Source organism: Salmo salar, chromosome ssa01 (genome assembly GCF_905237065.1).
Source record: "Salmo salar chromosome ssa01, Ssal_v3.1, whole genome shotgun sequence".
Lineage (NCBI taxonomy): Eukaryota > Metazoa > Chordata > Actinopteri > Salmoniformes > Salmonidae > Salmo > Salmo salar.
In genome coordinates this window covers 170,748,081-170,775,113 of record NC_059442.1, presented here as the reverse complement: position 1 = coordinate 170,775,113, position 27,033 = coordinate 170,748,081, and the positions used below count along the sequence as shown (strand labels likewise).

The following is a 27,033-nucleotide window of genomic DNA, read 5'->3' as shown; positions in this document are numbered from 1 at the left end:
ATTCTCAGGTTTCCTCTCTTAACATCTTAACTTCCTTAAAGAACTCCGTTTACCGCTGTAAACTGTAAACTGTCATTGAATAGGTCTACGCCAGAATGTATTTCCCCCCGAGACATTTCTTCTGTCTGCGCCATTTTTTTATTTTGTCGAGCGATTTCAGTCTGCATTTCTCTGTAGAGCCTCTGTGAGTTTAATAGAAAAACAGAAGAAAGCGTCTGACAGATCATGTTACAGCCTGTGAAGCTTTTTGCCATAAAGTTGAGGGTTTCTTTGATAGCATCTTTCGTGCCTAACACGATGGACAGAGAAAAAACAGTTGGAAGTCTAACACGATGGACAGAGAAGAAACAGCTGGAAGTCTAACACGATGGACAGAGAAGAAACAGCTGGAAGTCTAACACGATGGACAGAGAAGAAACAGCTGGAAGTCTTCATTTGTTCTTGTGTTCCCGAGGCCAAGAGACCATTCAGCTGGCTGGTTGGCTGCTGGGATCATCGAGTACGTCCCAAAATGACACCCTAATTCCCTACATACAGTACTACCCTTGAACAAGGGCCCTAAGGCTCTGGTCAAAAGTAGTGCACTCTGTAGGGTATAGAGTGCCATTTTGGGACGTACCTATTGTGACGATGCTTGTCGGACAGGAAAACTTCCCCAAAACACTGGATTGCTGGACTCCAGCCACAGAGCTACAGGCAAGAGACAAGAGTAGTGGCTAATTGGTTTAATGTTTATTAATTGAGTAGTCAACAGTCATCAAATAAGGATGTGATGGGCAGGTGTACATGTTCCTTATATAGCACATCTGGCTAGCTTCGTCCTCGTCATCAACATGCTTTTCCATGTTGATTTAACCAACTTCCTCGGTAAATGTTTTACTTGTTGTAAATTGAATGAGAGGAGAATGGTTTACTATTAAGAAGAAGAACAAAACAATCTGTAGGAAAAGTACTAGTACAACAACAACAACAACAAAATATGATTTGCTTGGACACATTCCATTCTACTCCAACAAGTAACATTTCCACGATAAAAGGGAGAATTATTGACTTTCATTGGCTACTGTGCCTTGATTAGAGCCCACTAGTATCTGAGGTGTAGTGAGCACACACACCATCACAGCTCTTATAGCAGAAACACTGAATGGAGAGAGAAGAGGAGTGAGAGTGAGAAAGAGAGAAAGAAAGAAGTAAAGAAAGAGAGAGTAAATGGAAAGAGAAGTGGAGCGAGTGAGTGGGAAAATGCACCCAACTAATCCACGGCATAACCACAACAGAGAAGAGATCACAGGAAGAAATGTCATTCATTCAGCTCTCCTTCTCTCTCTCTCTCTCTCTCCCTGTCTCTCTCTCTCTCCCTCTCCCTCCCTCTCTCTCCCTCTCTCTCTCGCTCTCTCTCGCTCTCTCTCTTCTTCCCTCCCCTCTTTTCTCCTCTTTTTTCTGTATGAGTGATCTGCACTCCTCCCTCCGCAACCATAATGTAATGGGCTAAAAAGGGCTGTGAGGCGAGGGCTGAGAAAAGTCCCTGAAGATGAAGTCTGGACAGAACAGATGTGAAGGGTTTTGTTGAGGACTTGGGAGGCTTGCGGGGTGGCGATAGGCTAATTTGAGCAGCATAAAGCCGGGACCCTTTTCATATGCAGAGTACAGCTTTGATCAAGAGCTGATGAAAGTGCGGGGAGTGGAGAGGTTGACGGGAGGGAGGGGGGGGGGGGCCCTTTGTAGCAGACAAGAAGGCATCTGCTGAACTCTGCCCTCTTCTCCAATACCATCCCCCGACTACAATGAACGCCGGAGGAAGAAAAGTGTCATCTGAACACTGTCGAAAACAACACATGAAAAAGGTCCCGGTGTAGGGGTGTGCATATAAATATATATTCATGTGCCCCCCCCCCCCTTATCCATGCATATCCCTGCACACATCACATAGCTGTGGCTGCGGACTCGCACGCTACGCCTGGCTGCTTGATTTACTTTCGCTGTTGAGAAACAAATAGACGTGTTATTTTTGGGGGATTTTTTTTTTTTTGTGAGGGGAGAGCCATTGTGAGGGGATCAATGGTGGGTTGATGAAGAGCTCTGGGGTTTCAAGTCGCAGTGTGTCGTGGTGAACAGGATGTTTAAGAGGCCTGGACAGGGCCAGCAGGGAAACACAGGGCCAGCAGGGAAACACAGGGCCAGCAGGGAAACACAGGGCCAGCAGGGAAACACAGGGCCAGCAGGGAAACACAGGGCCAGCAGGGAAACACAGGGCCAGCAGGGAAACACAGGGCCAGCAGGGAAACACAGGGCCAGCAGGGAAACACAGGGCCAGCAGGGAAACACAGGGCCAGCAGGGAAACACAGGAAGATTCCGTGGTGACACAGGAAGATTCCGTGGTGACACAGGAAGATTCCGTGGTGACACAGGAAGATTCCGTGGTGACACCAATAGTAGAGGAAGCTGTTCCAACAGAACTCGCAGAAAAACAAGTAGAATTTTGTAGGAAGAAACATTCCATTCTTTGATTATATTTTGGATTCCCAAACATCCAGGTCTTGTAGGTTTCATTCCCAGACATCCCAATATGTCTATGATTAAATGGCTTTCAGTTTACTTTCACTGGATAGTTATTGGCATCGATGGTTAGTAGGGATGTGCATCTTTTGTATCTGGATACGATACAGGAACCATACCTATTAGTTTGAAACAAGCTGGATCTGTCTGTGCTGACTTCTATGTGCACACGAGCGTGTGTGTTAATCATGTATGGCTATGGTGTATGTACCTGATCTGAGCCATAATGGAGACTAGATATCTACCACAACTACCACTATCAGATTAGAGCCATAATGGAGACATCTACCACCCCACTACCACTATCAGATTAGAGCCATAATGGAGACTAGACATCTACCACTATCAGATTAGAGCCATAATGGAGACATCTACCACCCCACTACCACTATCAGATTAGAGCCATAATGGAGACATCTACCACACCACTACCACTATTAGATTAGAGCCATAATGGAGACTAGACATCTACCACCCCACTACCACTACCAGATTAGAGCCATAATGGAGACTAGACATCTACCACTATCAGATTAGAGCCATAATGGAGACATCTACCACCCCACTACCACTATCAGATTAGAGCCATAATGGAGACATCTACCACACCACTACCACTATTAGATTAGAGCCATAATGGAGACTAGACATCTACCACCCCACTACCACTATCAGATTAGAGCCATAATGGAGACATCTACCACTATCAGATTAGTGGTAGATGTCAGATTAGAGCCATAATGGAGACTAGACATCTACCACTATCAGATTAGAGCCATAATGGAGACTAGACATCTACCACTATCAGATTAGAGCCACAATGGAGACTAGACATCTACCACCCCACTACCACTATCAGATTAGGCCATAATGGAGACTAGACATCTACCACCCCACTACCACTATCAGATTAGAGCCATAATGGAGACATCTACCACCCCACTACCACTATCAGATTAGAGCCATAATGGAGACTAGACATCTACCACCCCACTACCACTACCAGATTAGAGCCATAATGGAGACTAGACATCTACCACCCCACTACCACTATCAGATTAGAGCCATAATGGAGACATCTACCACTATCAGATTAGTGGTAGATGTCAGATTAGAGCCATAATGGAGACTAGACATCTACCACTATCAGATTAGAGCCATAATGGAGACTAGACATCTACCACTATCAGATTAGAGCCACAATGGAGACATCTACCACCCCACTACCACTATCAGATTAGAGCCATAATGGAGACTAGACATCTACCACTATCAGATTAGAGCCATAATGGAGACATCTACCACCCCACTACCACTATCAGATTAGAGCCATAATGGAGACATCTACCACCCCACTACCACTATCAGATTAGAGCCATAATGGAGACTAGACATCTACCACCCCACTACCACTATCAGATTAGAGCCATAATGGAGACATCTACCACCCCACTACCACTATCAGATTAGAGCCATAATGGAGACATCTACCACCCCACTACCACTATCAGATTAGAGCCATAATGGAGACATCTACCACCCCACTACCACTATCAGGTTAGAGCCATAATGGAGACATCTACCACCCCACTACCACTATCAGATTAGAGCCATAATGGAGACTAGACATCTAACACCCCACTACCACTACCAGATTAGAGCCATAATGGAGACATCTACCACCCCACTACCACTATCAGATTAGAGCCATAATGGAGACTAGACATCTACCACCCCACTACCACTATCAGGTTAGAGCCATAATGGAGACATCTACCACCCCACTACCACTATCAGGTTAGAGCCATAATGGAGACATCTACCACCCCACTACCACTATCAGATTAGAGCCATAATGGAGACATCTACCACCTCACTACCACTATCAGGTTAGAGCCATAATGGAGACATCTACCACCCCACTACCACTATCAGATTAGAGCCATAATGGAGACTAGACATCTACCACCCCACTACCAGATTGTGGGAAGGGGCCTCCCCTTCCCACAGATTAAGATTTTCAGCTAGTAATGTATACATGTTTATTGTTTACAGCCAGTGAGTATATAGCACCATTTAGGATTCCCCCCCATCTCAAAATCGAGTGGTTTTGGACCATTTGGAAGTTTTTACGGAGTGATATTCTTTTCTCCTCTGGCGTCGGCAATGCAGTGATTGCTGTCAAAAGTGATTGCTGTCCTCTTTATAAATGATCATCTGTATCATGCATATCTAAAAAACGACCACATACACTGATTGTTTAAAGCAAAACTACCAAAACTATTGCTGATGGTGAACCTGAACAATAAAAATGTAATTTATTGTAAAACCCGTTTAGCTGGTAGCCTATAGCCCGACGTGAGAGCTATCTCTAGCATCTCACTTTTCATTCCAGTAAAACACAATTTACAACAGCGCGTAGATTACAATAACCTAGCAAATTACATAGGTTGTCACTCAACTAATAAAGTATCACATCTGGCCGTGATTGGGAGTCCCATCGGGCGGCGCACTGTGTCCCAGCGTCGTCCGGGTTTGGGTTTAGCTGGGGTAGGCCGTCATTGTAAATAAGAATTTGTTCTTAACTGACATGCCTGGTAAAAAATCACTGAAACTGGAAACACTTATCTCCCTCACTAGCTTTAAGCACCAGCTGTCAGAGCAGCTCACAGATCACTGCACCTGTACATAGCCCATCTATAATTAGCCCAAACAACTACCACTTCCCCTACTGTATTTATTTATTTATTTATTTTGCTCCTTTGCACCCCATTATTTCTATTTCTACTTTGCACTTTCTTCTACTACAAATCTACCATTCCAGTGTTTTACTTGCTATATTGTATTTACTTTGCCACCATGGCCTTTTTTGCCTTTACCTCCCTTATCTCACCTAATTTGCTCACATTGTATATAGACTTATTTTTCTACTGTATTATTGACTGTATGTTTGTTTTACTCCATGTGTAACTCTGTGTTGTTGTATGTTGTCGAACTGCTTTGCTTTATCTTGGCCAGGTTGCAATTGTAAATGAGAACTTGTTCTCAACTTGCCTACCTGGTTAAATAAAGGTGAAATAAAAATAAATAAAAAATATAAAATAAAATACAGTACAGTCTAATATAGACACTGATGCATCCTCCTGTTATTATAGACCCGCTCAGTCTCTGTACCAGTTGCTAGACCCAGTCCAATGAATGGGGGGGAGGACGTTCATCTCTGTAAATAATGTTTTCCACTAAGTCATTTGTGCTTCAGAGCAAACGCAGGCCAGACCTGTGACCTCAAGGCTTACAAGACTAAATACTCCCCGGTTTATACTCCCAGGTTTATACTCCCAGGTTTATTCTCCCGGTTTATTCTCCCTGGTTTATTCTCCCTGGTTTATTCTCCCGAGTTTATTCTCCCGGTTTATTCTCCCGGTTTATTCACCCGTTTATTCTCGGTTTATTCTCCCCGGTTTATTCTCCCGGTTTATTCTCCCCGTTTATTCTCCCGGTTTATTCTCCCGGTTTATTCTCCCCGGTTTATTCTCCCCGGTTTATTCTCCCCGGTTTATTCTCCCGGTTTATTCTCCCGGTTTATTCTCCCGGTTTATTCTCCCGGTTTATTCTCCCCGGTTTATACTCCCAGGTTTATACTCCCCTGGTTTATTCTCCCGGTTTATTCTCCCGGTTTATTCTCCCGGTTTATTCTCCCGGTTTATTCTCCCGGTTTATTCTCCCGGTTTATTCTCCCCGGTTTATTCTCCCTGGTTTATACTCCCGGTTTATTCTCTCCGGTTTATTCTCCCGGTTTATTCTCCCTGGTTTATACTCCCCGGTTTATTCTCCTGGTTTATACTCCCGGTTTATTCTCCCGGTTTATTCTCCCCGGTTTATTCTCCCGGTTTATTCTCCCGGTTTATTCTCCCCGGTTTATTCTCCCCGGTTTATTCTCCCCGGTTTATACTCCCAGGTTTATTCTCCCCGGTTTATTCTCCCGGTTTATTCTCCCGGTTTATTCTCCCGGTTTATTCTCCCGGTTTATTCTCCCGGTTTATTCTCCCGGTTTATTCTCCCGGTTTATTCTCCCTGGTTTATACTCCCGGTTTATTCTCTCCGGTTTATTCTCCCGGTTTATTCTCCCCGGTTTATACTCCCGGTTTATTCTCCCTGGTTTATTCTCCCGGTTTATTCTCGTTCCTCGGTTTATTCTCCCCGGTTTATTCTCCCGGTTTATTCTCCCGGTTTATACTCCCTGGTTTATACTCCCGGTTTATTCTCCCCGGTTTATTCTCCCGGTTTATTCTCCCGGTTTATTCTCCCCGGTTTATTCTCCCTGGTTTATTCTCCTCCAATCTATTTTGTATATAAACTATTGAACCAGTAGACAGAGCCATTTGTATGAGCACATCTGGCTGCGGTAGACTTCTAATTCTGTGAGTTTAGTATGATAGTAGCTACAGATCAATGTTGTGATGTTTATCTGGGATGATATTATCAGAGAACAAAACATGATAATGACCTCTAGGTATTGGTTGAAGCTCAGTGTTCAATTCAAATCTCTCTAACGTCATCATCTAAGCCAATATGACACCAATATCGATGAAAATTCGCAAAATCGACTTGGAGGTACACAACACCCTCCCCTCCTCTCGTCATGAGCCGTCTGGCTGTTACCGAGAACCACATACCGGATATTTAACAGGGTCGTCGGCATTAGGGTCGTCAGCATTAGGGTCGTCGGCATTAGGGTGCGTCGGCATTAGGGTCGTCGTCAGCATTAGGGTCGTCGTCAGCATTAGGTCGTCAGCATTAGGGTGCGTCAGCATTAGGGTCGTCAGACAATTGTTTTGCCCAGAACTCGCTCAATATCTAGGCGACGGATAAGAATGAGATTGCAGAGTCCATAAAGGATTTGTTGTCCGTAGCTTATGCCTGCCAATATAGACACCATGGGGCACTCTGTTCACCTCGTTGACATCAGCAAACCGCTCGCCCACACAACACCATACACGTGGTCTGAGGTTGTGAGGCAGGTTGGACGTACTGCCAAATTCTCTAAGATGACGCCGGAGGCGCTTATGGTAGAGAAATTAACATTAAATTCTCTGGCAACAGCTCTGGTTGACATTCCTGAAGTCAGCATTGCAAATTGCACGCTCCCTCAAAACTTTAGACATCTGTGGCATCTGTGTTGTTCGTGTGGCCTTTTATTGTCCCCAGCACAAGGTGCACATGTGTAATGATCATGCTGTTTAATCAGCTTCTTGATATGCCACACCTGTCAGGTGGATGAATTATCTTGGCAAAAGAAGAAATGCTCACTGACAGGGATGTGAACAAATTTCTGCACAAAATTTGAGAGAAATACGCTTTTTGTGCATTTGGAACATTTCTGGGATCTTCTATTTCAGCTCATGAAACATGAGACCAACACTTTTACATACAGAACTCATTGCCCTCATCCATGAGATCCCTAACCATCCCTATGGTACTGCCTAGGGACACAGTGCTTTATGGCAGAGTGGCGGATTGTGGGAATGCGCCTGTCACGGAGAAATACAAGCTGTCCCATGTGGAACTGACAAACAAACGACAGCATCATCTGGATATGTGTGAAACAACAGTTCAACATTCACCTCCTGCTACCATTTCTGTCAAGCCGTCTACGGCCTACAGTTTGACCAATACGTTTTGATAAATCCAACGTACGTACCACACTGCAACTGCCTCAAGGCAAACGCAGCGTTCCATTGGAAATAAATGTAATTCTGGTGTGTCAAAACGCAACGACGCCGTCGATCACACTGAGGCGTTATGCCAATTCATAGGCATGCGGTTAACATGGTGCTTAAACACACTATCAATACTTAAAAGGTATGTTCGGTTCCAATGCTGCCATTTATAAATGAAGATGGCTGCTTTTTTACTGGAGTTGGCAAGCTGTGTACAGCATTACTTATTTGTAGCTGAAGTTTATAATTTATCTTATTAAGAGAGTTGTCTAATGAGCTTTGTATTTTGCAGGTGTTTCTCGGCAGTTTGTGATTTGTTACAGTGTTTGTTTTAGGGTGTTATCATAATAACAGGGTTATGGAGGCTTTTCTGTTCAAGCCCAGTGCTACCACACCTGATTCTACCACTCAGCTGTTCATTAAGGCCTCAGCTGTTCATCAAGACCTGAGCTGTTCATCAAGGCCTCAGCTGTTTATCAAGACCTCAGCTGTTTATCAAGACCTGAGCTGTTCATCAAGACCTGAGCTGTGCATCAAGGCCTCAGCTGTTTATCAAGACCTCAGCTGTTTATCAAGACCTGAGCTGTTTATCAAGACCTGAGCTGTTCATCAAGACCTGAGCTGTTCATCAAGACCTGAGCTGTTTATCAAGGCCTCAGCTGTTCATCAAGACCTGAGCTGTTCATCAAGACCTCAGCTGTTTATCAAGACCTCAGCTGTTCATCAAGACCTGAGCTGTTCATCAAGACCGGAGCTGTTCATCAAGACCTGAGCTGTTCATCAAGGCCTCAGCTGTTTATCAAGACCTCAGCTGTTTATCAAGACCTGAGCTGTTTATCAAGACCTGAGCTGTTCATCAAGACCTGAGCTGTTCATCAAGGCCTCAGCTGTTTATCAAGACCTCAGCTGTTTATCAAGACCTGAGCTGTTCATCAAGACCTGAGCTGTTTATCAAGGCCTCAGCTGTTCATCGAGACCTCAGCTGTTCATCAAGACCTCAGCTGTTTATCAAGACCTGAGCTGTTCATCAAGACCTCAGCTGTTCATCAAGACCTCAGCTGTTCATCAAGACCTCAGCTGTTCATCAAGACATGAGCTGTTCATCAAGGCCTCAGCTGTTTATCAAGACCTCAGCTGTTCATCAAGGCCTCAGCTGTTTATCAAGACCTCAGCTGTTCATCAAGACCTCAGCTGTTTATCAAGACCTCAGCTGTTTATCAAGGCCTCAGCTGTTCATCAAGACCTGAATGGTGTAGCAGACCTGGACTTGAACAAAAAATGAGGCATAAACCGATAGCTTGTCAAGAGCAATTGTGGCCATCCCTGAGTTGTATTTACAAAGTTGACTATACCTGATGAATGTAAATTTGCTTGTAAATGTTATATTTAGTCATAACTCACTTTTTGTTTACAAGTAATGTAGTACTAGATCTTTCTACAGTAAACTATAAGGTTAATTTTCATGTTGATTATTTCTATATTTTCCAGGAGCTTGCTCGATTGTCTTACGCGAGATCAGTTTGCTAAAAATAAAGGCTGTTTGAGAAGGTTTGAATCCTTAGCAACCTGCATACACATAGTCTGAAGTACAATACCAACATAACTACTGTAGTAGGTCAAAGCTGTGGGATGGAAAACCTTGGTAGAGCATGGGTGGAGTAGGCATTGTGGTGCTCATGTGAATTTCTCGGCTTCAGACCCATGCCTAGTTTCACTTAAAATGTGTTTTTGGATTTTTAATATACATAATGATAGGTAGGGTGGTATTACTAAATACAATAATGATAGGTAGAGTGGTATTACTTATATTGTTAAATACAAAATGATTCCTTACCTTCTATTTATCATGTATTTAGTAAATATTCTTGTCTTCTGTTCCCTCTCTGGTCATATAGAAAGTGAATATCCAGGTATTGATCGTGTAGTAAAAGTGGATATTTCCCTATCTACAGGTGATCTTTGCCCTGAACCAGACCCTTGTACAGCAGGAGAGTGTGAGAGCAGGCAGTCTGCAGGGCTCCTACACCACTGAGGACCTCATCAAGCACTACAACTGTGGAGACCTCAACTCCATCATCTTCAACCATGACACCTCTCAGGTCAGTTACAACCACCACTAACACAACACTAACGACCCCTAACGCTACAACCCCTAACACTAACGACCCCTAACACTACAACCACCACACTCCGTTACCCCTAACACTAACAACCCCATAACACTAACGACCCCTAACACTAACGACCCCTAACACTAACAACCCCATAACACTAGACCCCTAACACTAACGACCCCTAACACTAACGACCCCTAACACTAACGACCCCTAACACTACTAACACTACTAACACTAACACTAACGCCCCCTAACACTAACGACCTCTAACACTAACGACCCCTAACACTAACGACCACCACACCCTGTTACTCCTAACCCCTGACACTAACGACCCCTAACACTAACGACCCCTAATACTAACGACCCCTAACACTAACGACCCCTAACACTAACGACCCCTAACACTAACGACCCCTAACACTAACGACCCATAACACTAACGACCCCTAACACTAACGACCCATAACACTAACGACCCTAACACTAACGACCCCTAATACTAACGACCCCTAATACTAACGACCCCTAACACTAACGACCCCTAACACTACAACCCCTAACACTACAACCACCACACCCCGTTACTCCTAACCCCTGACACTAACGACCCCTAACACTACAACCCCTAACACTAACGACCCCTAACACTAACAACCACCACACCCTGTTACTCCTAACCCCTGACACTAACGACCCCTAACACTAACAACCCCTAACACTAACGACCCCTAACACTAACGACCTAATACTAACGACCCCTAACACTAACGACCCTAATACTAACGACCTAACACTAACGACCCCTAACACTGACGACCCCTAACACTGACGACCCCTAACACTAACGACCCCTAACACTAACGACCCCTAACACTAACGACCCCTAACACTAACGACCCCTAACACTAACGACCCCTATTACTAATGACCCCTAACACTAACGACCCCTAACGCTAACAACCACCACACCCCGTTACTCCTAACCCCTGACACTAACGACCCCTAACACTAACGACCCCTAACACTAACGACCCCTAACACTAACGACCCTACAAGCCCAAAGAAGAGACCCATTGGTATCACCTTATCTTTACGGCACTTTTTACATTTCTGACCCATTTAGTTCAGACCTGATGGATAAAATCTCTCACTGCTCATCACCCCCCTACAGGTCCCCAACTTCAACAATGTGACCCTGCGCCCCAGCGAACAGATAACAGCCCAGGAGATCGACAGCTACTTCAGACAGGAACTGATCTACAAGAGGAACGACAGGATGGGGAACAGGGTCAAGGCTCTGATGGAGGAACACCCTGACAACAGCTTCTTCTTCGCCTTCGGAGCAGGTCAGTGAGGATGATGATGATGATGATGATGATGAGGAAGAGGAGAAGGAGGATGATTAAAGATCATACACTCTGATGCCAAAGATAAGGAGAAAGGAATCCAAGATTCTTTGAGATCATAATTTTGTAGGTTGGTGTGTAAGCCTATAACAATGTTGTGGTTAGCCTTTGCTATGAAAAGTGAATCGTCTTAACTACACTGGTTATGAGCTGACTGTTTCAACGGTCTTGTCTGTAATTATTGGCACCCTTGATAAAGATAAGCAACAACAAAAAATGACTGTATAAAATAACAAATACTGAGCTATGTTGTATGAACAAAAAAATGGGAAATTATATATTTTTTATACTAATGCAGTTGCTCAGAGAAATATATTTTAAGTATTTTTTTTTAATCGAACAAAGACCGGTTCAAAATTATTGGCACCCCTGTTATCAGTACTCCAGTACCCTCTCCTTCTAAAATGTTTTATGAGGTGGTACCCAATTCCTTATGGGGTCTGGTCAAATGCCACCCCTATTCCCTATGGGGTCTCATCAAATGGCACCCTATTCCCTATGGGGTCTGGTCAGAACTAGTGCACTATAAAAGGGAATAGGGCACCATCTTGGTTCAGGCTGAGGTCAGGCATTAAATTAAACGTGTTGAAACTTAAATCTGATTTAAGCTACTTTAGAACAAACAGTTTAAATGGTTCTCTTTGTGAGCACGGCAGAACAGAGAAGGCTTTGCTAGACTGAAGAAGATAAAGATCGAACCCTACAGAACTGGGAAGACCGTCTCTTATAAGCATTGCATGCCCTCTTTTGACCTGCCGATCGTGCTCGGGTCCAGCTGTGATCCGTATGCCAACGCTCTGAGATTTAGGTGTGATATTCCCGGAATCCACTTGTTGCCACATTGTCTGGTTCATTTAACCTGAGACCTGGAAGCTGAGCAGGTTTATAATGGAGCTCTATAATGGACCAGAGAGTTGAGACCTGAGGGATGAGAGTTGAGGGCTGTGGTTACTCCTGCCAAGTCTCATTCTAGAGAGTTAGGTGTTTTTTTTCTCTCTTCTTCTCTCTCTTCTCTCTCTCTCTCCTCTCTCTCTCTCTCTCTCTCTCTCTCTCTCTCTCTCTCTCTCTCTCTCTCTCTCTCTCTCTCTCTCTCTCCTCTCTCTCTCTCTCTCTCTCTCTCTCTCTCTCTCTCTCTCTCTCTCTCTCTCTCTCTCTCTCTCTCTCTCTCTCTCTCTCTCTCTCTCTCTCTCTCTCTCTCTCTCTCTCTCTCTCTGTATCTGTGTGTATCTGTCTGTCTGTTTCTCTCTCTCGCTCTCTGTTCTCTCTCTCTCTCTCTCTCTCTCTGTTTCTCTCTCTCTCTCTGTGTATCTGTCTGTCTCTCTCTGTCTCTCTCTCTCTCTCTGTTTCTCTCTCTCTCTTGTGTATCTGTCTGTCTCTCTCTCTCTCTCTGTCTCTCTCTCTCTGTTTCTCTCTCTCTGTTTCTCTCTCTCTCTCTCTGTTTCTCTCTCTCTCTCTGTGTATCTGTCTGTCTCTCTCTCTCTCTCTGTCTCTCTCTGTTTCTCTCTCTCTGTTTCTCTCTCTCTCTGTTTCTCTCTCTCTCTGTGTATCTGTCTGTCTCTCTCTCTCTGTCTCTCTTTCTCTCTCTCTCTCTCTCTCTCTCTCTCGTTTTGCCAGTCTTTCCTTCCTCCCGCTGTACACGCTGTTCTTTTTGCATCTGTAATCATGTGTGTTACTGCTGCATATAAAAAACTCTGTTTTACTTTAAACTGTCGCTTCCCAGAGGTGTGAAATTGATGCCTTGGGAGGATGACGTTACCTTTAATTAATGATGACCCGTACCAACCAAAGTGTGTGTGTGTGTGTGTGTGTGTGTGTGTGTGTGTGTGTGTGTGTGGGGGGGGGTGTGTTGAGTGCTGAGAAGGGTTTAACAAAGACATGCAGGTTTATAACACTACCCCTGGCCCTTCATTCTTTCCTGCCATGTCTCTGATGAGAACTATGAAATAACAGTATTCTGCACCGCCATGCCTCTGATGAGAACTATGAAATAACAGTATTCTGCACCGCCATGCCTCTGATGAGAACTATGAAAAAGCAGGGTTCTGCACCGCCATGCCTCTGATGAGAACTATGGAATAACAGTATTCTGCACCGCCATGCCTCTGATGAGAACTATGAAAAAGCAGGGTTCTGCACCGCCATGTCTCTGATGAGAACTATGAAATTACAGTATTCTGCACCGCCATGCCTCTGATGAGAACTATGAAAAAGCAGGGTTCTGCACCGCCATGCCTCTGATGAGAACTATGGAATAACAGTATTCTGCACCGCCATGTCTCTGATGAGAACTATGGAATAACAGTATTCTGCACCGCCATGCCTCTGATGAGAACTATGGAATAACAGTATTCTGCACCGCCATGCCTCTGATGAGAACTATGGAATAGCAGTATTCTGCACCGCCATGCCTCTGATGAGAACTATGAAAAAGCAGGGTTCTGCACCGCCATGTCTCTGATGAGAACTATGGAATAACAGTATTCTGCACCGCCATGTCTCTGATGAGAACTATGAAATAACAGTATTCTGCACCGCCATGCCTCTGATGAGAACTATGGAATAACAGTATTCTGCACCGCCATGCCTCTGATGAGAACTATGGAATAACAGTATTCTGCACCGCCATGCCTCTGATGAGAACTATGAAATAACAGTATTCTGCACCGCCATGTCTCTGATGAGAACTATGGAATAACAGTATTCTGCACCGCCATGCCTCTGATGAGAACTATGGAATAACAGTATTCTGCACCGCCATGCCTCTGATGAGAACTATGGAATAACAGTATTCTGCACCGCCATGCCTCTGATGAGAACTATGGAATAACAGTATTCTGCACCGCCATGCCTCTGATGAGAACTATGAAATAACAGTATTCTGCACCGCCATGCCTCTGATGAGAACTATGGAATAACAGTACCCTGGCCCATCATTCTTCCCCGCCATGCTCCGGTGAGAAATATGAAAAAAGTCAGGCTAGCTGTGGGATGGGCTCATTCTCAGGACCTACTGTAGCAGTAAAACCTGCCTTGGTACTGGCTTGGTTCTATAGTTCTTTAGGAGTAAAACCTGCCTTGGTACTGGCTTGGTTCTATAGTTCTTTAGGAGTAAAACCTGCCTTGGTACTGGCTTGGTTCTATAGTTCTTTAGGAGTAAAACCTGCCTTGGTACTGGTTTGGTTCTATAGTTCTTTAGGAGTAAAACCTGCCTTGGTACTGGCTTGGTTCTATAGTTCTTTAGGAGTAAAACCTGCCTTGGTACTGGCTTGGTTCTATAGTTCTTTAGGAGTAAACCTGCCTTGGTACTGGCTTGGTTCTATAGTTCTTTAGGAGTAAAACCTGCCTTGGTACTGGTTTGGTTCTATGGTTCTTTAGGAGTAAAACCTGCCTTGGTACTGGCTTGGTTCTATAGTTCTTTAGGAGTAAAACCTGCCTTGGTACTGGCTTGGTTCTATAGTTCTTTAGGAGTAAAACCTGCCTTGGTACTGGCTTGGTTCTATAGTTCTTTAGGAGTAAAACCTGCCTTGGTACTGGCTTGGTTCTATAGTTCTTTAGGAGTAAAACCTGCCTTGGTACTGGCTTGGTTCTATAGTTCTTTAGGAGTAAAACCTGCCTTGGTACTGGCTTGGTTCTATAGTTCTTTAGGAGTAAAACCTGCCTTGGTACTGGCTTGGTTCTATAGTTCTTTAGGAGTAAAACCTGCCTTGGTACTGGCTTGGTTCTATAGTTCTTTAGGAGTAAAACCTGCCTTGGTACTGGCTTGGTTCTATAGTTCTTTAGGAGCGGGGCTTTGCACAACTAACAAGTACCCCTGACTCTAACCCCTGGTACCCCTGACTCCTAACCCCTGGTATCCCTGACTCTAACCCCTGACTCTAACCCCTGGTACCCCTGACTCCAACCCCTGGTACCCCTGACTCTAACCCCTGGTATCCCCTGACTCTAACCCCTGACTCTAACCCCTGGTACCCCTGACTCTAACCCCTGGTATCCCTGACTCTAACCCCTGGTATCCCTGACTCTAACCCCTGACTCTAACCCCTGGTACCCCTGACTCTAACCCCTGGTATCCCTGACTCTAACCCCTGGTATCCCTGACTCTAACCCCTCGTACCCCAGGCTCTAACCGATGATACCCCTGACTCTAACCCCTGACTCTAACCCCTGGTACCCCTGACTCTAACCCCTGGTACCCCTGACTCTAACCCCTGGTACCCTGACTCTAACCCCTGGTACCCCTGACTCTAACCCCTGGTACCCCTGACTCTAACCCCTGGTATCCCTGACTCTAACCCCTGACTCTAACCCCTAGTACCCCTGACTCTAACCCCTGACTCTAACCCCTGGTACCCCTGACTCTAACCCCTCGTACCCCCTGACTCTAACCCCTGGTACCCCTGACTCTAACCCCTGACTCTAACCCCTGGTATCCCTGACTCTAACCCCTGGTATCCCTGACTCTAACCCCTGACTCTAACCCCTGGTACCCCTGACTCTAACCCTTCCCTGACTCTAACCCCTGGTACCCCTGACTCTAACCCCTGACTCTAACCCCTGGTATCCCTGACTCTAACCCCTGGTATCCCTGACTCTAACCCCTGGTACCCCTGACTCTAAACCCTGGTACCCCTGACTCTAACCCCTGGTACCCTGACTCTAACCCCTGACTCTAACCCCTGGTACTCCTGACTCTAACCCCTGGTACCCCTGACTCTAACCCCTGGTATCCCTGACTCTAACCCCTGACTCTAACCCCTGGTACCCCTGACTCTAACCCCTGGTATCCCTGACTCTAACCCCTGGTATCCCTGACTCTAACCCCTGGTACCCTGACTCTAACCCCTGGTACCCCTGACTCTAACCCCTGGTATCCCTGACTCTAACCCCTGGTACCCCTGACTCTAACCCCTGGTACCCCTGACTCTAACCCCTGGTACCCCTGACTCTAACCCCTGGTACCCCTGACTCTAACCCCTGGTATCCCTGACTCTAACCCCTGGTACCCCAGGGTCTAACCGATGATACCCCTGACTCTAACCCCTGGTACCCCTGACTCTAACCCCTGGTATCCCTGACTCTAACCCCTGACTTTAACCCCTAGTACCCCTGACTCTAACCCCTGACTCTAACCCCTGGTACCCCTGACTCTAACCCCTCGTACCCCTGACTCTAACCCCTGGTACCCCTGACTCCTAACCCCTGACTCTAACCCCTGGTACCCCTGACTCTAACCCCTGACTCTAACCCCTGGTATCCCTGACTCTAACCCCTGGTCCCCTGACTCTAACCCCTGGTACCCCTGACTCTAACCCCTGACTCTAACCCCTGGTACCGCCTAACCCCTGACTCTAACCCCTGGTATCCCTGACTCTAACCCCTGGTATCCCTGACTCTAACCCCTGGTATCCCTGACTCTAACCCCTGACTCTAACCCCTGGTACCCCTGACTCTAACCCCTGGTATCCCTGCCTTGTCCGGTCCACCTAGGTGTTCTGTTCAGCCCAGGAGGCAGCTAGGAGGCACCACTCTCAAACACTCAGACTCTAACCGAGTCCCTCCTGGGCTGGGATATTTAGAAAAATGAAATAGAGCCACAACTATTATCTATATTTTGAGGATTTCTCTAAAATGACCCCCTTTAAAGATATGCAGCCAGAGACATAGTCTATGTCCTTAATGGCACCCTATTCCCTATGGGCCCTGGTCAACAGTAGTACACTATATAGAGAATAGGCTGCCACTTGGGACACAGACAGAGGGCTTGGCTTGCTCTCTGCCAGAGTGAATCATGTGGAAACTGGCGTGTGTTTATCTCAGTCGGTGGTGTGAGAAATATGCTGTTTGGGTTTCAGAGCATTGTATCTTGGAGCCCATTTGGTAATGTCTGTAGGATGACAGCTGGAAACACCCCATTTAGTAATGTCTGAAGGATGACAGCTAGAAACAGCCCATTTAGTAATGTCTGTAGGATGACAGCTGGAAACACCCCATTTAGTAACGTCTGAAGGATGACAGTTGGAAACAGCCCATTTAGTAATGTCTGAAGGATGCCACAGCTGGAAACACCCCATTTAGTAATGTCTGTAGGATGACAGTTGGAAACACCCCATTTAGTAATGTCTGTAGGATGACAGTCGGAAACACCCCATTTAGTAATGTCTGTAGGATGACAGTTGGAAACACCCCATTTAGTAATGTCTGAAGGATGCCAGTTGGAAACACCCCATTTAGTAATGTCTGTAGGATGACAGTTGGAAACACCCCATTTAGTAATGTCTGAAGGATGACAGCTGGAAGCAGCCCGTTTAGTATCGTGTCAAGGATAACAGTTGGAAACAGCCAATCCCAAACGATCACTTTTCCACCCCCCTTTTGATTTCAGTCTCTCAGCCGTTCTGGCGAGTCACACACATACACACGCACACACACGACGACCCCAACCCACACACACACTTATGCATTAGCAGTAATTTCAAGAATGTCATTTCCATGGCTGGGGTGCGTAACAGTGGTAAGAGAAGTGGAGCAGTGGGAGGCTGTGAGTTCAACTCCCCATCAGTAGAAGCCCACCCCACTCACTCACACACACACACACACACACACACACACACACACACACACACACACACACACACACACACACACACACACACTCACACATGTTCAGTTGAACTCACATCCCAGCACTAAAAGTTCCAGTAGCTCCAGGCCAGGCAGCCCAGAGGCAGAGCCAGTCCCAGTCGAGGCACACGGTTATCGGGTGGCTGTCCGCCAGAGCCCCTTGCAAACCCCTGGCTCCCGGCTCCACGGTGGCTGGCAGAAGGAAAAGTAATGAGGTTGAAAGATTGATACTTGATGTCACTGTAAAAAAAAAAAAACTGCCTTGAATCACAGAGGATATCTGCTTAGGATCTGCTGCTGTTGTCCTATGGAGCAGAAAGAGAGCAGTCTAAACTAGGCTGGTGTCCTACAGCAGTCTGAACTAGACTGGTGTCCTACAGCAGTCTGAACTAGGCTGGTGTCCTACAGCAGTCTAAACTAGAGGCTGGTGTCCTACAGCAGTCTGAACTAGGCTGGTGTCCTACAGCAGTCTGAACTAGGCTGGTGTCCTACAGCAGTCTAAACTAGGCTGGTGTCCTACAGCAGTCTGAACTAGGCTGGTGTCCTACAGCAGTCTGAACTGGCCTGGTGTCCTACAGCAGTCTAAACTAGGCTGGTGTCCTGCAGCAGTCTAAACTAGGCTGGTGTCCTACAGCAGTCTGAACTGGCCTGGTGTCCTACAGCAGTCTGAATTACACTGGTGTCCTACAGCAGTCTGAACTAGGCTGGTGTCCTACAGCAGTCTGAACTAGCCTGGTGTCCTACAGCAGTCTGAACTAGCCTGGTGTCCTACAGCAGTCTGAACTAGGCTGGTGTCCTACAGCAGTCTGAACTAGGCTGGTGTCCTACAGCAGTCTGAACTAGGCTGGTGTCCTACAGCAGTCTGAACTAGGCTGGTGTCCTACAGCAGTCTGAACTAGACTGGTGTCCTACAGCAGTCTGAACTAGACTGGTGTCCTACAGCAGTCTGAACTAGGCTGGTGTCCTACAGCAGTCTGAACTAGGCTGGTGTCCTACAGCAGTCTAAACTAGGCTGGTGTCCTACAGCAGTCTGAACTAGGCTGGTGTCCTACAGCAGTCTAAACTAGGCTGGTGTCCTACAGCAGTCTGAACTAGGCTGGGGTCCTACAGCAGTCTAAACTAGGCTGGTGTCCTACAGCAGTCTAAACTAGGCTGGTGTCCTACAGCAGTCTGAACTAGGCTGGTGTCCTACAGCAGTCTAAACTAGGCTGGTGTCCTACAGCAGTCTGAACTAGACTGGTGTCCTACAGCAGTCTGAACTAGGCTGGTGTCCTACAGCAGTCTGAACTAGGCTGGTGTCCTACAGCAGTCTAAACTAGGCTGGTGTCCTACAGCAGTCTGAACTGGCCTGGTGTCCTACAGCAGTCTAAATTAGACTGGTGTCCTACAGCAGTCTGAACTAGGCTGGTGTCCTACAGCAGTCTGAACTAGGCTGGTGTCCTACAGCAGTCTGAACTAGGCTGGTGTCCTACAGCAGTCTGAACTAGGCTGGTGTCCTACAGCAGTCTGAACTGGCCTGATGTCCTACAGCAGTCTGAACTAGACTGGTGTCCTACAGCAGTCTGAATTAGGCTGGTGTCCTACAGCAGTCTGAACTAGGCTGGTGTCCTACAGCAGTCTAAACTAGGCTGGTGTCCTACAGCAGTCTGAACTAGGCTGGTGTCCTACAGCAGTCTAAACTAGGCTGGTGTCCTACAGCAGTCTGAACTAGGCTGGTGTCCTACAGCAGTCTGAACTGGCCTGTTGTCCTACAGCAGTCTAAACTAGGCTGGTGTCCTACAGCAGTCTGAACTGGCCTGGTGTCCTACAGCAGTCTAAACTAGCCTGGTGTCCTACAGCAGTCTGAACTGGCCTGGTGTCCTACAGCAGTCTAAACTAGCCTGGTGTCCTACAGCAGTCTGAACTAGACTGGTGTCCTACAGCAGTCTGAACTAGGCTGGTGTCCTACAGCAGTCTGAACTAGGCTGGTGTCCTACAGCAGTCTGAACTAGGCTGGTGTCCTACAGCAGTCTGAACTAGGCTGGTGTCCTACAGCCGTCTGAACTAGGCTGGTGTCCTGCAGCAGTCTGAACTAGCCTGGTGTTCTACAGCCGTCTGAGCTAGCCTGGTGTCCTACAGCAGTCTGAACTAGGCTGGTGTCCTACAGCCGTCTGAACTAGCCTGGTGTTCTATACCTAAAGGGGCAATCTGTCGTTTCTACATCCATTTTTGTACTTATAAATTAATGATACGTACCCATTGATGTTTGAAGAATATAAATTATTAATGCCACAAGAGCTTAGTTCAGCTGTCGTACCGCATCGCATATATACCTATTAGAGGTCGACCGATTAATCGGCATGGCCGATTTAAAGTTTTCATAACAATCGGTAATAGGGCTTTTTTGACGCCGATTATGGCCGATTACATTGCAATCCACGAGGAGACTGCGTGGCAGTACCTAACCATAAGCATCAATGCCTTTCTTAAAATCAATACACAAGTATATATTTTTAAACCTGCATGTTTAGTTAAAATAAATGCATGTTAGCAGGCAATATTAACTAGGGAAATTGTGTCACTTCTCTTGCGTTGAGTGCAAGCAGAGTCAGGGTATATGCAGCAGTTTGGGCCGCCTGGCTCGTTGCGAACTGTGTGAAGAAAATGTATTCCTAACAAAGACCGTAATTAATTTTGCCAGAATTTTACATAATTATGACATAACATTGAAGGTTGTGCAATGTAAGAGCAATATTTAGACTTAGGGTTGCTATCCGTTCTATAAAATACGGAACGGTTCCGTATTTCACTGAAAGAATAAACGTTTTGTTTTCTAAATGATAGTTTCTGGATTTGACCATATTAATGACCAAAGGCTGTGTGTTTATCTGTTTGTTTATTATAATTAAGTCTATGATTTGATATTTGATAGAGTAGTCTGACTGAGCATTGGTAGGCAGCAGCAGGCTCGTAAGCATTCATTCAAACAGCACTTTACTGCGTTTGCCAGCAGCTCTTAGCAATGCTTGATTGAACAGCGCTGTTTACTGTTCATCAACTCCCAAGATTAGGCTGGCAACACTAAAGTGCCTATAAGAACATCCAATAGTCAAAGGTATATGAAATACAAATGGTATAGAGAGAAATAGTCCTATAATTCCTATAATAACTACAACCTAAAACTTCTTAACTGGGAATATTGAAGACTCATGTTAAAAGGAACCACCAGCTTTCATATGTTCTCATGTTCTGAGCAAGGAACTTAAATGTTAGCTATTTTACATGGCACATATTGCACTTTTACTTTCTTCTCCAACACTGTGTTTTTGCTTTATTTAAACCAAATTGAACATGTTTCATTATTTATTTGAGACTAAATATATTTTATTTATATATTATATTGTTAAAATAAAAGTGTTCGTTGTTCATTCAGTGCTGTTGTAATTGTCATTATTACAAATATATATATATATATATACCGTAAAAATCGGCCGATTAATCGGTATCGGCTTTTTGGGTCCTCCAATAATCGGTACCCGGCGTTGAAATAAATCACAATCGGTTGACCTCTAATAACTATAATGTTGGTATCATGGACGGTCAGTCCTTGCATCCGTAGCTCTGTCTTTAAATTTGAGAGGATACATTTCTCCAGCCCCATCCCTCAGCTTTTTACCGAACACATGGGTGGGTAAGACGCTTTGTTATCGTTTCAACTGCTGATTGCCGCTTTAACTAACTGGCCCTGGTTTAGTTAGTAGGGTAGCTGACTGACCTAGTCTGGTTGTGTAGTTTAGTGTCTGGTAGCTGATTGACCTAGCTGGTTGTGTAGTTTATTGCTGGATTGGATGTAGCTTGTTCTCGAAGACACATTTACATTTTCTTTATTTTATTTAACCTATGTTTAACCTTTATTTAACCTTTATTTAACTAGGCAAGTCAGTTACGAACTAATTCTTATTTACAATGACGGCCTACCGGGGAACAGTGGTTAACTGCCTTGTTCAGGGGCAGAACGACAGATTTTTTACCTAGTCAGCTCGGGATGTTTTACTTAACTAGCTGGCAATACATTTAAATACCAGGTGTATGGTCTGGGGACAGGCCAGATGTATGGTGGTCTGGGGACAGGCCAGATGTATGGTGGTCTGGGGACAGGCCAGATGTATGGTGGTCTGGGGACAGGCCAGATGTATGGTGGTCTGGGGACAGGCCAGATTAATGGTGGTCTGGGGACAGGCCAGATGTATGGTCTGGGGACAGGCCAGATGTATGGTCTGGGGACAGGCCAGATGTATGTTGGTCTGGGGACAGGCCAGATGTATGGTGGTCTGGGGACAGGCCAGATGTATGGTGGTCTGGGGACAGGCCAGATGTATGGTGGTCTGGGGACAGGCCAGATGTATGGTGGTCTGGGGACAGGCCAGATGTATGGTCTGGGGACAGGCCAGATGTATGGTGGTCTGGGGACAGGCCAGATGTATGGTGGTCTGGGGGACAGGCCAGATGTATGGTGGTCTGGGGACAGGCCAGATGTATGGTGGTCTGGGGACAGACCAGATGTATGGTGGTCTGGGGACAGGCCAGATGTATGGTGGTCTGGGGACAGGCCAGATGTATGGTGGTCTGGGGACAGGCCAGATGTATGGTGGTCTGGGGACAGACCAGATGTATGGTCTGGGGACAGGCCAGATGTATGGTGGTCTGGGGACAGGCCAGATGTATGGTGGTCTGGGGACAGGCCATATGTTTGGTCTGGGGACAGGCCAGATGTATGGTGGTCTGGGGACAGGTTAGATGTATGGTGGTCTGGGGGCAGGCCAGATGTATGGTGGTCTGGGGACAGGTTAGATGTATGGTGGTCTGGGGACAGGCCAGATGTATGGTGGTCTGGGGACAGGCCAGATGTATGGTGGTCTGGGGACAGGCCAGATGAATGTTGGTCTGGGGACAGGCCAGATGTATGGTGGTCTGGGGACAGGCCAGGTGTATGGTGGTCTGGGGACAGGCCAGATGTATGGTGGTCTGGGGACAGGCCAGATGTATGGTGGTCTGGGGACAGGCCATATGTTGTGGTCTGGGGACAGGCCAGATGTATGGTGGTCTGGGGACAGGCCAGATGTATGGTGGTCTGGGGACAGGCCAGGTGTATGGTGGTCTGGGGACAGGCCAGATGTATGGTGGTCTGGGGACAGGCCAGATGTATGGTCTGGGGACAGGCCAGGTGTATGGTGGTCTGGGGACAGGTCAGATGTATGGTGGTCTGGGGACAGGCCAGATGTATGGTGGTCTGGGGACAGGCCAGGTGTATGGTGGTCTGGGGACAGGCCAGATGTATGGTGGTCTGGGGACAGGCCAGATGTATGGTGGTCTGGGGACAGGCCAGATGTATGGTGGTCTGGGGGCAGGCCAGATGTATGGTGGTCTGGGGACAGGCCAGATGTAAGGTGGTCTGGGGACAGGCCAGATGTATGGTGGTCTGGGGACAGGCCAGATGTAAGGTGGTCTGGGGGCAGGCCAGATGTATGGTGGTCTGGGGACAGGCCAGATGTATGGTGGTCTGGGGACAGGCCAGATGTATGGTGGTCTGGGGACAGGCCAGGTGTATGGTGGTCTGGGGGCAGGCCAGATGTATGGTGGTCTGGGGGCAGGCCAGATGTATGGTGGTCTGGGGACAGGCCAGATGTATGGTGGTCTGGGGACAGGCCAGATGTATGGTGGTCTGGGGACAGGCCAGATGTATGGTGGTCTCTTTCATTCTTGTTTAATTAAAATACGAATTCCTTGTTTAATTCATTTTATTTCAACAGTTAATACTTGTGGGATGGATTGGAGCTTTTTCAATTGTTGACAAGACACTGATGTAACAAATCCCCACCTAGCAACCCGTTCGACCCCAAACTGTACACACCCCTCTTGTTGGCGGAGAGAAAATTGTGCAGTTTTAAAGCTAATTTCTTGCAACTCTACACGTTGTGCAATGGAGCAAAGGATTTTTGTGCTTTTTTTTTTTAAAGCTAATTTCCTGCAATTCTACACATTTATCCATGTCTTATGTGTGTTTATATTATACCAGGGGTAGAAGCCCGACTGAGTACGGATACGGACCGCGATCCACCAGTTGTGTTTTGGGGTGGGGGTTATAGCTTTGGTTCCCGAACAGAGTAACCCAATACTACAATCTGAATCCATGTTCCCTGTAATTTCAACCATACACAAACAGAACTCGTTCTTTAATGAAATGATATGTTTATATATTGTTGAGGGCTGAGCTCTCCATTTCTGGCGGTGCTACAGTTTCTTCTATTACCGGGAGGGAGAACTAATGTCTGTCCCAATTCCCTACCGATGTTAGATCTTAATTTGACCAGTATTGTTGCAGCAAAATAATCCAACAGCAACAGGCTTTGATCGTTTAGTCCATAATGTTGCTTGATCAGTGGTTAGGTGATTAGCTGGACAAAAGTAGGCTACATGAAAAGCGCAAATACTCGTAATAGAACAGCGGGTTTTTAGTGAATTCATGTAAATCATTTCCGTGCAGGAACATTCTAAGCAATAAAATACTGTTCAAATTAAGATCCTACATTTGTATATAGTGCACTACTTTTTACCAGGGCCTATGGGCACAAAGAAGTGCACTATGTAGGGAATAGGATGCCATTTGGGACTCAATATACACACATTCCTACAGCTGCTCAGCAGATCACAAGACTCTCAGTCCAAACCACACATTTTAATATTTGTGGGTTAAGTAATTGCTGACAGTGGCTGACAGCCTCAATGTTTACTTTGAAATGTTTTATTATTTTTCACAGACAATTAGGTTTTGTATTTGGCATATGTATTCATAAGCCATGTTAAGTGAGTGGCTGGGTTAGTTAGCTGTTAGTCGTAGCAGGGGCAGTGTTAACGAGCTGTTAGTCGTAGCAGGGGCTGAGTTAACGAGCTGTTAGTCGTAGCAGGGGCTGTGTTAACGAGCTGTTAGTCGTAGCAGGGACTGTGTTAACGAGCTGTTAGTCGTAGCAGGGGCAGTGTTAACGAGCTGTTAGTCGTAGCAGGGACTGGGTTAGCTAGCTGTTAGCCATAGTAGGGACTGAGTTAGCTAGCTATTAGCCATAGCATGGGATAGGTTAGGTAGCTATTAGCCATAGCAGCGGCTGGGTTAGCTAGTTATTAGCCATAGCAGGGGCTAGGTTAGCTAGCTATTAGCCATAGCAGCGACTGGGTTAGCTAGCTGTTAGCCATAGCAGGGGCTGTGTTAGCTAGCTGTTAGCCATAGTAGGGACTGGGTTAGCTAGCTGTTAGCCATACCAGGGGCTGTGTTAACGAGCTGTTAGCCATAGCAGGGGCTAGGTTAGCTAGTTGTTATCCATAGCAGGGACTGGGTTAGCTAGCTATTAGCCATAGCATGGGATAGGTTAGGTAGCTATTAGCCATAGCAGGGGCTGGGTTAATGAGCTGTTAGCCATAGCAGAAGGTGGGTTAGCTATCTGTTAGTCATAGCAGGGACTGGGTTAGCTAGCCATTAGCCATTGCAAGGGCTGGATTAGCCTATACCCCTAGCAGGGGATAAATACAATACTGACATGTAGTAATCATATATAGAGAGCACCTTGACTTGTCAGTGTGTAGCAGCGCTATAGACCTGTAGTAAGGAAAGTGGTATCAGTGATATAGTCCTGTAGATATGTAGTGGTATCAGTGATATAGTCCTGTAGTGGTATCAGTGATATAGTCCTGTAGTGGTATCAGTGATATAGTCCTGTAGTGGTATCAGTGATATAGTCCTGTAGTGGTAGCAGTGATATAGTCCTGTAGTGGTATCAGTGATATAGTCCTGTAGATATGTAGTGGTAGCAGTGATATAGTCCTGTAGATATGTAGTGGTATCAGTGATATAGTCCTGTAGTGGTATCAGTGATATAGTCCTGTAGATATGTAGTGGTAACAGTGATATAGTCCTGTAGTGGTAACAGTGATATAGTCCTGTAGTGGTATCAGTGATATAGTCCTGTAGATATGTAGTGGTAGCAGTGATATAGTCCTGTAGTGGTATCAGTGATATAGTCCTGTAGTGGTATCAGTGATATAGTCCTGTAGTGGTATCAGTGATATAGTCCTGTAGTGGTAACAGTGATATAGTCCTGTAGTGGTATCAGTGATATAGTCCTGTAGTGGTAGCAGTGATATAGTCCTGTAGTGGTATCAGTGATATAGTCCTGTAGTGGTATCAGTGATATAGTCCTGTAGTGGTAACAGTGATATAGTCCTGTAGTGGTAACAGTGATATAGTCCTGTAGTGGTATCAGTGATATAGTCCTGTAGATATGTAGTGGTAGCAGTGATATAGTCCTGTAGTGGTATCAGTGATATAGTCCTGTAGTGGTATCAGTGATATAGTCCTGTAGTGGTATCAGTGATATAGTCCTGTAGTGGTAACAGTGATATAGTCCTGTAGTGGTATCAGTGATATAGTCCTGTAGTGGTAGCAGTGATATAGTCCTGTAGTGGTAACAGTGATATAGACCTGTAGTGGTAACAGTGATATAGTCCTGTAGTGGTATCAGTGATATAGTCCTGTAGTGGTAGCAGTGATATAGTCCTGTAGTGGTATCAGTGATATAGTC

The 27,033-nt window shown here is 45.9% G+C and overlaps 1 protein-coding gene across 1 annotated transcript in view; it reads left to right on the top strand.

The window, feature by feature from the left end:
* The window catches only part of LOC123726671 (metalloprotease TIKI1), a 129,892-nt gene that overhangs the window by 49,564 nt on the left and 53,295 nt on the right, over positions 1-27,033 (top strand). Inside the window, exons 3-4 of the mRNA XM_045694083.1 lie at positions 10,230-10,376; positions 11,569-11,743. Coding sequence (XP_045550039.1) covers positions 10,230-10,376; positions 11,569-11,743 — 322 coding nt within the window. The remainder of the gene's footprint in view (positions 1-10,229; positions 10,377-11,568; positions 11,744-27,033) is intronic.